The sequence below is a fragment of the Seriola dumerili genome, unplaced genomic scaffold (genome assembly GCF_002260705.1).
Source record: "Seriola dumerili isolate Sdu_G_001 unplaced genomic scaffold, Sdu_1.0 BDQW01000187.1, whole genome shotgun sequence".
NCBI lineage: Eukaryota > Metazoa > Chordata > Actinopteri > Carangiformes > Carangidae > Seriola > Seriola dumerili.
In genome coordinates, this window is record NW_019174442.1 from 1,461,475 (window position 1) to 1,474,627 (window position 13,153).

A 13,153-nucleotide genomic window follows, 5' to 3' on the forward strand; every position below is an offset into this window, starting at 1 on the left:
AAGTTTATATCTGTAGATTTATACAGATTATATGAATCCATTTGTGGACCTGTGTAGGAAACACAGTGGAATGTGTGGACTTACATGAACAGTCATGCATCAGAATCCCCAGTCCTGGCTTCGATCCCTGCCTCCTCTACCTCCTCTCCCTCCACCCTCTCTCTTTCCCCACCCCCACCCCCCTCTCTCTTTCTTCCTCCCTCCCCCTCCCACCTCCCCCTCCCCCTCCTTGTCCTGGTCCTCCCCGTGGGTTGTACATATCCTTCTCCCTCTTGTGCTTCTCATATCTCTCTGCCATGACCACCAGCTCCTCAGGAACATCCTGCAACAGGATTCACATTGATTACATGCACTTAACTATGGCTTGCTAGATATATTATCAAATCTATTTGGAAAAATTGATGACTTTACAAATACTTCCTTCTTGATAACACTTCATCTCAGCTGTCAGGTTGCAAAAACAACTCGGAGAGTAAGCATTCTTTTCTGATTTAGTGCCTTAGAGCCATGAACATCGGGGAACAATATTTCAATATTTTCTTTTCAAATAAAGATTTTTATCTCACAAGACGTTTTGTGTTTGTGCGTCTCATGAAGTGAAACCCATTACAGCGTACAATGGCTTATTCATTAAGAACATAAAATCCTATTAGACTCTTGTGAAATCACAAAAGATATACTCATGTACATGCCTGAACTTTCTATCATACACATTGTAGTTGATATGTTGATATAAAATGTGTCCTAACCTGTCCTGCTCGCTCCAAGATGGGAATCAGTTCAGGGGCCATCCTCCAGTTCTCTCTTGTTACCAGGGTAACAGCTGCACCTGAACGTCTGGAACATTAACGCATCAACATCACAAACTAACCCAAGAACAGCTAGATGCTGGCAGTGAATTTCAATCATGTGACCCCAGGAAAATGTACATGCACAGAGCCTTACCCAGCTCGGCCAGTGCGGCCCACACGATGGACGTACTCCTCTATGTTACGGGGGAAGTCATAGTTAAAGACATGTGTTATGTCATGGACATCCAACCCTCGAGATGCCAGGTCTGTGGCGACCAGGATGCGAACTCGACCTGGGAAATACATTTAATACTTATTTAATCTGTGGGAAGTTTGATCCCTCAGCTTACACTTGTGGTTGCTCGTAGGCTTCAAGGTAAGAGCACCAGCTAACCACCAGATCTTCAACAGCAACATTTCTTTCTTGTTACGTACTCTCTTTAAAGTCCTTGAGGGCTTCCTCACGGTCACACTGCTCACGGTCACCATGGAGACTTTGCACAGCCAGACCCTGCAGACACATGTCACTGGACAGGTCATCAGCCCTGAGATTGCATGCAAATAGAGACACAAACATAAACACAGGACACTGTTGTATGTGTATGTGGTATGCGCTGCCTATGTAATGTGTGGTTAACTCTGGTATTTACCAGGAACTGTGGGTTTAGCTAAAAACCACAATTTACAAGCCCTATGTTAGTGACCGACTTCCCACTTACACAAGCTTCTTGCCAACAAAGATGAGGACTTTATCCTGGGGCAGCATGTTTCTGATGAAGTCAAACACGTAGGACTTTTTCTCATCTTCATGGACGATCAGCACTGTTTGCTGCACTGTGTTAACTGCCTAAGAGAAACACAGGAAGTGTTCCAGCTGTGAACACACGGCATCATCTTCAAAGAGCCATTAAACTTAAAAAAAAAAATTACACAGTTTTTCTAGCGGCAGAGACATGACGGAGACACAGACGGTATGTGTCCAGAATTCAGTTAGTGGTACATATAAACATCAAGTACCTGGTCATCACATCAATATACATATATTTATGTCCACCTACTGCCAAGTCCAGGGTGCCGACATAAACCATCATGGGATTCTTTAGGTAGGATTTGGCCAATCGTCTCACCCCAGTGGGCCAGGTGGCACTGAAACATGGGAGTTTATGGAAAAATGAAGTGCATTTTCAATTCTATGGTGTACATCCTAAAACATTTCAAAGAACATCCCCATAGCACCTCTGTGTGTAGACAGATACTTTATTTATCCCTTAGGGGAAATTCATGTGTCCATTAGCTCATTGTTGATAATAATAATAACAGTTAATAATAAATAAACAATAATAATTAAATAAGTCTACTTCCTTTGGCTGAGTTGTTGTATAGCTTATGTGTTACAAACTAAATGAATGGAGGTGTTGAATTTTCTTTAAAAAGTTTGCATTATCTATTGTATAATCTTCCTTTCCTTCAAGAAAATGTAGATCAATTATACAAAGTTGTGACACGGGAACTTTTCTCTGTAGACAGTGAATCTCCAAACTGTGGATGAACATTGACCAACAATGCTCAAGGTCTGAAATACTTTCTGCCTGGGACTGCATCCGTACTTGTGTCCTGTTGTCATGTTCATTGATCATGTGATGACAAACAAGTGCTTCATGCGACTCGACTTGTACCTGGTCATGACAGTCTGTCGGTCTGGGCGGATGTCCAAAAGAATCTTCATAATCTGAGGTTCAAAGCCCATATCTAGCATACGATCAGCCTCGTCCAGCACCTGTTCCCGATGATCAGAGCAGTTACTAAAAGAACAACCACGTACAACATTTAAGAAAGAAAAGCTATTGCTACTCTGCACCTAAGACCCGAGTAGAGTGAGGCACTCGTGTTGCTATTCTTAGGAGTGCAATTCCCACTGTCGTGAGCAGTGCTGAAATGTGTAGATAGTATAAGGCACTTAAAAAAACAAACTATTATACTATTATGGCCAGTGAACCCACCCCATCATGCTTCTCACATCAAAACAAACATGCACAGACAAACACCTGACCAAGTAGGTGATGGAGCGAAGACTGATGAGCTCGTTCATCTGTAGATCATTAAGTCGGCCTGGTGTGGCGATCACTATGTCCACCCCGCCCTTCACCAGGTTGATCTGGCCTCTCCTATCCCCTCCGCCATAGATACAGACACTGAGAGAAGGTACAGAGGGAACAGTCATGATCATGTTGCCTCTACACTGCAATTAATTACTGGTTCAAAGCTCATCCTTAGTGACTTATAACATAAGACTGCAGGACCTTTTGTAGCCCTTATAACGGTACTTGTTGCACTCAGTTTCAATCTGCAGGGCCAACTCTCTGGTGGGAGTCAGCACCAACATGCCCGGACCGCTGCGCTTAGCCCTGGGTCTAGGAAGGAATGAGAACATAAAGACTTTGACAGTCAATCAAGCACAACTGAAAGAAATTAAAGGAAAGAATAATTTCACTGTTTGGAAAAATTGCATCAATGCACATTTGGCATTTTAACAAATAAAAGGAAAGATAATATGCCAAGTGAGGAACAGGTCCTGTACTCACACAGGCTGTCCGTCCATGTGGATGAACCCTGGCAGCAGGTAGGCCAGGGTTTTCCCTGTTCCCGTCTGAGCGATGGCTATCAGGTCCTCCCCGCTCAGCAACACTGGCCATGCCTGAGACTGGTGAAGAAACAAACAAAAACATTGCAATACATTTATACAAAGATTTAAGCAACACAGACGCAAAAACCACAAGTAGCGAAAGACTGACTGACCAAGTAACTGCTTCGATAATATGTTGTATGTGTGTGTTACAAAATTAAAAGAATGCAAAAATAACTATTCAACTATCAAAAACAATCCAGACACCATTAAGGAAGATGGGAACACCAATTTAAGTAGGTTACATGATTACCCTAAATATGAGTTATGTTCTTAAAAGAAAGAGAGTAGTTATCTTTCCTTGAAGTGAGACCATAGGACCAAGTACAAAATCGCTCAGAAGCTGATGTTTAAGTCATAACTTCTATTAAATTAAGTCCAGGCATAGCTAAAATTAACCTTCAGAATAACCACCTTCAGATTTGAAGAATCTAATTCACATATTAAAAAAAAATTTAATTTTGTGTGTATACATTCAAATTTAAGATTTGGTTAAAACAGCATTTAAGAACAACATTTTGGGAAATATACTTTCAAACAGTTGGATGGGAATAATCAATACAACTCATGTCTGTAGGTTTAATGACAGAGCAGGAGTCTGGGCATGTTTAGTCTGATGTAGAAATAATAACATGAGGCAACACAAAGTAACATTTACTACCAACAACTCAAAAACTTCAATAGTTGCACAATGTTTCACCTGTTCATTACAAATTTATGATTTAGGAGGAAGTCACAGGTTGGAGCCAGTTCTTGATGAACAGCCACAAAAACATTTTCCACAGACCTCGTTAGTACAGATACCAATCTAACCGCATTGCACCAGCAGGTATTACTAAAAATGGAGAGTGGATCAAAGCCAAGGGTGGGGCAGCACACCAGCAGACCGCCTGATTACAGCATGTTTGTCAACCTGTAACTGCATTACACAGAACCGGCTGTGCAGCTACATGAAAACACAGGTCACTGGTTTTACATTCCATCGGACCAAGCCTCTTATTGAGAAATGAAAGTTAAATCAGAAAAAGTTGCTGCAGTTTCATTTCTCCTAGCAGCTTACTCTCATACGGGTGAGCAACGTTTCCCGTCTGTGAGGCCCTGGAAAACTTAGGAAAATGCCCACAAACCTGCCTAAAATACACTAGAATTATATGTATATTGATCCAATGTGACACCTGTGATTTACATTGAGGTATTATAGAGATACATGCCTGAATGTTTTAAACAGGTTTGACTTCTGTAGCATAGGTTCATTAAGTATGGGGGTGAAACAATGGGGTGTTACAGCCACTACAATGACCTACAGTTTGTCTCATGTTATGTGACGGGAACCGGTGATTAATAATCACAATAATACTACATCCGCCCCTCCTTCCTGAGCAGTCTCTAATGTGGCATCTTGTCTTTTGTGACAGTGTCACTGACTCAACACCTTGCCTTTCTGCATTCCCTCCGTCTTTTGAGCCAATGAAAGTTAATATGACAGAACTCATTTGACTTTACGGTAATTGTACATTCAGTGACACGTGTACTGTTGAGTGTCTGAGAACTTTAAGTTAGGGAAGCAAGGTTACAGCACACACTGTTATTCTGTAATTCTGTGTGATCCTTTCTTTACTTGATAGGTCAAAATTTGTCAGGAAAAACAATGTTTTTTTGTTTTGTTTTTTTAAAAGTATATCTTTCCCAGCAGTGGTTGATTGGATGGTTGTAGATATTCAGCCCAGAAGGATCTATTTAACATCAAAAAAGTTCTACTTGAAATCATTGTCATCAATAACCTGCACTCAGTACAATCATTTTATGTGACCTAACTAGTAATGGCTGGTAATCGAATGGAGGAGAGAAGTGTAAAGATATAAAACTGAAAAAAATCTTAATTGTAATATATTACATTTCTTGTAGACAGAAGGCTCACTCACAACTAAGCAGGACATGTTGTATGTTTCCCTTTTGTTTTCATGTAACACACCAGAATTTGTTCTGAACTATTCATTTTTACATCTCTGTTGCAGCCAGTTAAGTGATTAAGCAGGTAACATGAGGTTTCATAGGATTACCAAAAGAATATAAAAAATGTCCTTTCATTTCTGCTTTTTGGGAAGACTATTACCACAGAATTTAAAGAAGAAAAAAAAAGGGCTCAATATTTCCCGTCAAGGCTTCCGTTCATGTGGGTATTTCCAAATATGGATCTTTGTAAATGGAGGGGATTGCCCGCGGCAAACAGACACAACGAACAGGACAGGTCACTACAGGTGCAACCTTTAACCACACATAGTGACACGCATGGAAATTTCTGTTCCAATATAAGATGCCAAGTTGCTGATTTACAGTAATCAAAAACAACTCATGATCCATTTTACATGACAGAGGTTTAGGTATCTCCCTGGTTGACCAGAAAATACATTAACAAAGTAATTTCAAGTAATTCTATTTTTTATTTCTGAGCAACACTTTGTGCCATTTTCTTTTAGTACAACCCATGAGAAAGAGCATTGCACCTTTCAGGTAATTTTCTTTTTGCCTCAGGGGAAAAAACCTGCCTTTTACAGATTCAAAGAACAGTATACGCACGCCCACTAGGTAATTAAGAGCAGCCAGATTTGACTCTTGTCAATACGTATATTTACCTATAGCATGATATAACAAAAAATATATCTGCCCAGACGCTACGCTCATACCTGGATGGGGGTTGGTTTGACAAAGCCAACTCGTTCAATATTTTCCATGATCTCTGGATAAAGCTCAAAGGCCTCCAGGAAAGTGCGACAGGGATTGGGGATGGGCCGTTTCTCCCCTCCCTCCTTCAGGTCATCCACAAAGATATTGTTATTCTCCTTCCTGTGGAAAAATATAACACAAACATAAACATGGAAGTTAAAATGGTTGATTTCAAACCACACCGCCTAGCAAGACAAAGATGAATATGAAATGTATTTAGCTAAAATTTATGTTTCAGAAACCGCATTTACTCCATTTTATGCAGCATTCCAAAAACCACATGAAAATGAACTGTATAGTGTGTGCTGTTTTTTCTTCTTCCTTGTTTACAAATTGGACAAAGAATATTTATTTTGAAATAAGAATCCAAAGCATTCTCAAACTGTTATGGAGTTGTAATGGAAAAAAAAATCCTACAAGAAACATTTCAGGGAAAAACATTGGTTGCAGAAATCAGGAAAAATTGAAGGTTTGAGGTTTTGCCTGTCAATGAATTCCATAGTCATGTTGTCAAGCTGTGGTTCATAGCCATTGTTATTACCTATTCTATCATTAACTATGGGATATAGCATTTGACTCTGCAACTACAAATCTCATAATAGTTTTGATATAATACTGGTGTTTAGCAGATAATATAATGTGAACTGGTACTTTCTTTATTAAACATGCAAGGAACAAAATGTGATAAAAAGACAACGCTGTCAAATTTACCTCCATTCACTGACTTCCTCTGCTGTGAGCATGGAAACACACTCTGCCTCAATGTAAAACTTCTTCTTCAAGGGTGGGAGGTCTGAAGGAAGTTTCAAATATTACAGAAATAATTTAAAGCCTTGGATGAGACATATTCATTTTTACAAACAAAGTTCTTGTTTTATATCACAAGAATAAACTCATCATCATAAGCTGGTAACAAAAAACAAGTGCAGACAAAGAGAGAGTTAAAAGCAGTGGTCATAACATGACAGGATTGTTTAATTCCCATTGCGTCTTTAACTTATAGTCGTTTATTTTCAAATCCATTGTGCGGCACAAGGGCCAAATAATGACCACATCACTGTCCAAATACTTCCGGGCTGCAGTTTAAGTACATTAGTGACAATACATGAGCCCTCACCCTTCCACTTGAGCTCTTCATACTTGTCCTTGTTCTCCCGGATGCTGTTCCAGTCTATGGATATGCGGGCTGGGGCGGCATTGGCAGCCTGTATTGCTGAAGCAGACCAGACAGAGCCATTCGTTCCTCCATCACCGACTCCTCCATACTCTCTCGCCCTTCCAGGACCTGAGAAACAGATCAGTATGTAGCAGGAGATTTGTTTTCATTTTAACATTGCAGTACAGTAGTGTAACTAAGTATCAGCAAGTAACAGAACTTTGTTAATATTTTTGGGACAAAAGATCGATGTAGAAATAAACAGGTCATAAGCACACGTCTACTTTGCTAGAAGACTTTGTGATAATCGAAGTTATGACTCAAATCAAAGTGTCAGTATTCAACTCACTTCATTATTTCTTATTCCAGCAAATGTGGCTGTCCAGTTGACTGACAAACTGCAGAAGCACTGAAGTTGAAGCAAGGTTGTAAAATGTCAGCTGAAGTGTAAAGGGTGTGTTTAGAGTACATAAAGTGCTGCAAGAAGCTGAAGTGTTAGCTGAAATGTAAATGCTTAAACCAGTTGAACTGTGAGTCAAAGTGAAAACGGTGTTAGTGTCACTTCAAGTGTAACCACTGAAGGGAGTTGAAGTGTCAGCTGAAGAATATAATTTACAGTATCAATCAATTGTTGCCAAGACTCAAATTTCTTTGGCACAACTGAACTCATATTCCTGTCCATGGAAGTGGAGGACAAAAAACTTACACAGAACAATTCTCTAACTTAACTGGATTTGTGATTCTGTTTTAAGCTCCATTCTGTGTCCATGTTAACACTATTTGCTTATGATTCACTAAGGCCCTGGCGACAAAAAAAAAAGATAAAGAATTCCCTCACATAGAGCACAATTTTTACCTGAGGCTGATTTATAACACTGAATGTAAAAGTTAGATCCTTCCATGGACACAAAAGGGATTCATATTAAAATGTGAAACATTTGGAATGATACTTTCTTAGGCTCTGGCACATGCAAACTGATGTTTTCCTTGAGACACAAAACTGCCAGGAATCCTCTTAAGATCAAGAGCAAGATTTTCTAGAAAAAATACTTTGTACCATTGTGAAATCGAGAGCTGCCATCTGCCACCAAGTCTTCGATCATCTCCTTGGCCTTCTGCTGAGCAGCAGAGGACCCAAAGATGACCACCTCGCCTTCATAGTCTCCTTTGTTTATCTAAAAAAGAACAGCTCAGTTATACACAGGGCATAAAACGAACATCCTTTAGGTACACTCTTAACCACAGTGCCTGTGCATCCAAAACTTCTTGAGAAACACTTGCTATGTTTAGCAAAGGACACAGGGCTGTACCACAGCAGTCAACTGTTATCTTGACTTATCTTGCTCACTCCAATTATGTTGAACTGTTCAGATATTTTCAAATATATCACTGTACACACCACTATATACTGACTAGTTGACTTCTGAGGATGACTGACAGCTATTTATAGTTTGATATGTATTTCTGAGAAAACTTTTAATCTACACAGTCCATTGCCGGTTTACATTTCCTTGAATTTGCCCTGATCCCCTTTGGACTTCATCTAATTTGGCTCTGGTCTTGAAACTGATTTTTCCTTAAATACAGAAGACGTTACAATGGTCCTCCTGAATAAAGAGATCCATTAAACCACTGATTTCCTGTATATGTGTCAAACTGTATAAAACTATGGGCAGTGTAGGAAGACTACAGCCAAAGCAGAAATTTACCAGCATTTATCAGCTGATTGGTATTTTGAAAATGTATAGGGTTAGTTTACAGCTAATAATATAACTTCAATCATTTATAATAGTAACCAACTGCTGCAATTGGAGAAGTTAGACAATGAGAAATGCTGCTTTCTTGCATTGTGCAGGTATTTTTTCCGATTGCTGCCCTTCACCAGTAATTCATTTATAGATGTGCTGTTGTTTTGATATTAACATTAGTTAACATACCTTGATTCTCGCACCTGTGCTCTCTTCAAGTTCACGAATTTTGGCTCCTCCGCGACCTTTAACAGAATTAAAATGTATTCAAAGTCTGACCAAAATCTCTCCACGGAAACAGGTGACATGAGCAATGTGTGTACAAAATACCCCCACAGATAGAACCGCTAACTAACGCCCGCTAATTTAGCATAGCTAGCTAACAGCGAAGTCAAGTTAAACTTAGCTAACACTGCAACGCGTGCCTCCAAAACTAAAAAAATTGCTTTAGAAACCTACCTATAACCCTCCCGACTGAAGCATTTTCCACTGTGATAGTTACAGGCTGGGAAGAGTCTGACTTTTCATCAAGAAAGGGCCGTCGTCCCGGACCTCCGCATGATCCCGGGGATAACGCACGGCCTTGGCCTCCACCTCTCCGGCTTTTGTACTGGCCAATACGATCGGCTCTCCCCTCTCCTGAGGCCCCAAATCTGGCTCCACTTCTTACACCAAAAGATATATTTCCCTGTTGACGGTCATCACACGGTGATTTCCATTCAACCGGAACTGATTTAGTGGCAGGGTTCTGGATAGCGGTGCCGTCCTCGTTGTACTCCTCTTCCCAGTCAGACATCTTAAATTTGTCACCCACCTGGCAGCTAGTTCAGGAACTGCAATTAACAGTCAAGTTGTCAATCACGACTCCGCCTTCACTTCCTCTCTGTAAGCTCCTACTTCCGAAATTGTAACTTTTGGATTTACATTTTGACCGGAATTTGCTGAATATCGTATTCATTCATATAGAGAGGGTAATTCATTACAAACAAAAATTCTAAGTTTAACAAAAAAAAAAAGAAAGGCGGAGAGTATAGCCAAATTCAAAATATATCACACATAATACCATAGGACCACGAGAGGAAGCGGGGATAGGTGAAGATATCATAAGGGGAGTGAAAAGCTAAATTTAACAACCAATTTTTTATTTGTGAAGTGAAAAGGCCTTTGTGGATGGATTCACATTTTACACACAGGGAGTTTGAGCCAAACTTTCTGCCAGACTGAACGAAAATCGACTTGTATCGCTCGGGCCAGCCGCTTTCGGGAAACACGTGATCGCCTACTGAGGACGCCATTTCCACTTTTCAAAGTAAGAGCATGCAGTCTCTATGAGCAATTTTATTTCCCCAAATACTCGGCGACAAGTAACGAGCAATATGTTAACGGTTGTAAGAAATTAAGTGATAGGACCTGGTTAAGGTCTATAATAGTATGGCTGTTGGTGTTATTTGTTTTAAGAAATGAACTATTGCAAGTCTATTGTTCATTGTTAATATGTATAAGCTAAACTAACGTTAACTACTACTAAACCGGCACCCGTTGCCAGGTTGACAGTAAACATTCATGTTGCATACTGAGGGAATGAAAGCAGGATGCTGGGTTTTGTGCACTGTGATGCTGATGGAGATGCATTGTAAATAGACCACATTCCATACCCATCCCACCTGTAAAGAGATAACTGGTGTCATTTCTTTATCATTGAGTTCATTGTAATCACAGAAAACATGTCAGAAAGAATAAATGAAAAATTATGCAAACATACACGATACAAAAAGAGGTCACTGTAAATGTGCATTTAATGACATTTAAAATCAGTCTTTTTTTACAAATACAAATCCCTTCTACACATGCATAATTTCTTCACATGTTGAATTTCTCCTGCAGATTTATTTTAAAGGTTTACAAAGTTTCATTTACAGCTACATTTGGAATTATTTGTGAACAAAATCCTTTGACCCTAATTTGAGCCCATACAGGTATGGGGTGTAGTCATGCCAATGACTTACCATTTCTTGCTGGTTGTGGAGGACCACAGGTGGGTTCTGGTATCCTATGAAAACACATAATTATACTTAATATAATGACTTTCCATTGCAGGGCAAACCAGGACAATTTAGACAGCTCTTTGCAAAATAGTATTTAAAAGACATTTCTACTTAAAATTCATTTCACTTACTATTATTAACTCAGACAGGTGCAAGTTATGCAGGAAGCTTCCATCAGTTTCAAAAGAGGTGGCCACACACAGCTCCAACTGCAGGTACTGTTAAGAGGAATCCTAGAAAGATTTTTAAAAAGTTAGTGTTTTGTAATTGTACTGTCATTGTCCAATCAGATTCAGGGATAAAAAACATATACATACAAAAACATGGTCAAAATTTGTATTTGTACCTGTAGTGTCACACACTGTGTGGGAACAATGAGTGCTTTTCTGATATAATGTGTGTACTGTGTTAGTACACACATTAACAAAAGTACTTCAGCTTTCATTGTCTTTGTGTAACCTCACCACTGATATCATTTGTGCACAGATTTCAATCACATCATCTTTTTAAAACAAGGACATTAAGCAGCTCTTCATAATATAATATTGAGAATCATTTATTTTTACTTAAAATTAGTTCAAACACAAGCAAAGCTGACATTTAAAAGTAAAGCTACATGTTCTTTGCCCACAGAGCATATTGACTTACTCAGTTTTCACACTTAACATAAAACCAAGACATTGAGCCTTATAAGAAGCCGCCTAGGCCAAAACTGAATACTTCACTTGCACATACTAATATACTGGTTCTAAGCACTTGCACATACATGTATACTATCATACATATACATACAGTTATGCATGTACATACATAGAAATATATATTGTATATACAAATATATATTCAGTATGTATGTGCGTGTGGGCTTGAGTGTGTATGTATTTGTGAGCGTGAGTATGTATGTATGTATGTATGTATGTATGTATGTATGTATCCAGTAGGCACCACCCTTTTAACCGGAAGTTGCTGCCACAAGGTGACACGCCAAGAACCAATAAACATAAAAGAAGAACTAAGGACACAGGTGGAGGCAAAATGCATTATGGTGGTCAACAATGCAGCTCAGGCTGAAGCTTGCTAGGGTTCGAAAATAAATTAATTTAAAAATGTGCTACTTTGGCTCTAATGCAGCCACCTGCGGTGTGGAGCAGTGTCCCGCCACAGCACCATCTGATTTGTTACACGTCAGAGTAATAGCTTTTCACTGAAGGCTGCTGTGTACACAGACTATAGCAGTTGCATTAGTGAGCAGAGCTGTGTGTCTAAGGTAAAACAACAGACATCGCTGAAGATGTAATAAACATCAACATCTCTACACTAAAGTTACAACACGACCACACTCTGATGAACAAGCTCACTTGTTGGTCCAAGCCACACCGAGCAAGAGAGGGAGAGAGAAGCTATCGCTAATTGCTAAGCTAAAGTAACTAGCAGATCTGATTAGCATGTGTACCTGTATCATCAGTACGATGGTGCAGTGGGCCGGACACTGCTCCAGACCACAGGAACAGGCATTGGAGCACATTTTAAAAATTTATTTATTTTCTATCCCTGGCAAGCAGAGTCAGCAGCAAAGGGGCAGCTGGTTGGTGTGGTGTGTGTGCTTTCCGGATACATACATACGATCATGATTTCCTTTACTCAAACGTTGTTAAACGTTTGCGTTTGGATATTTTACATTCAGGCAAGTAGATGTTGCACTGTTCACATGAAGCATCAAGAAATTAACATTTTCTTAAACCATTTTGCTGGGAAAGTAAATTCAAAGCCTCCGACCCGTCGGACTTACCTTCGGTACCTAGCAGTTGATTTCGTCGAGCAAAGAGGAAATAACAGCCTGGGTATTCTTAGTCTTTCACTTACTGACCGCAGACTGTACACAGAGCCAGGGTTCAGTGCAATGCGGCCATGATGGTTTTGGCGTCTTATGTGAAGCATTGTTGGCGCGCTTTCCTCCCAGTCCCCGTCTGTGGGCCGTCTGTGAAAGCAGCCCGCTGCGGTGTGTT

The 13,153-nt window shown here is 39.8% G+C and overlaps 1 protein-coding gene across 1 annotated transcript; it reads right to left on the reverse strand.

Annotated features, from left to right (window-relative positions):
* Window positions 1-208: 208 nt before the first annotated feature.
* LOC111227409 (probable ATP-dependent RNA helicase DDX43) lies at window positions 209-9,898 on the reverse strand (the record flags this gene model as incomplete). The annotated part of the gene is made up of 16 exons (XM_022752858.1): window positions 9,562-9,898; window positions 9,292-9,347; window positions 8,405-8,529; window positions 7,316-7,473; window positions 6,910-6,991; window positions 6,159-6,318; window positions 3,374-3,492; window positions 3,092-3,202; window positions 2,842-2,983; window positions 2,468-2,568; window positions 1,850-1,937; window positions 1,511-1,638; window positions 1,227-1,336; window positions 946-1,084; window positions 750-837; window positions 209-322 (listed from the first exon to the last, which is right to left on the reverse strand). Coding segments are annotated over exons 1-16 (2,058 nt in total), but the record flags the coding sequence as incomplete, so codon positions are not given.
* Window positions 9,899-13,153: the final 3,255 nt, after the last annotated feature.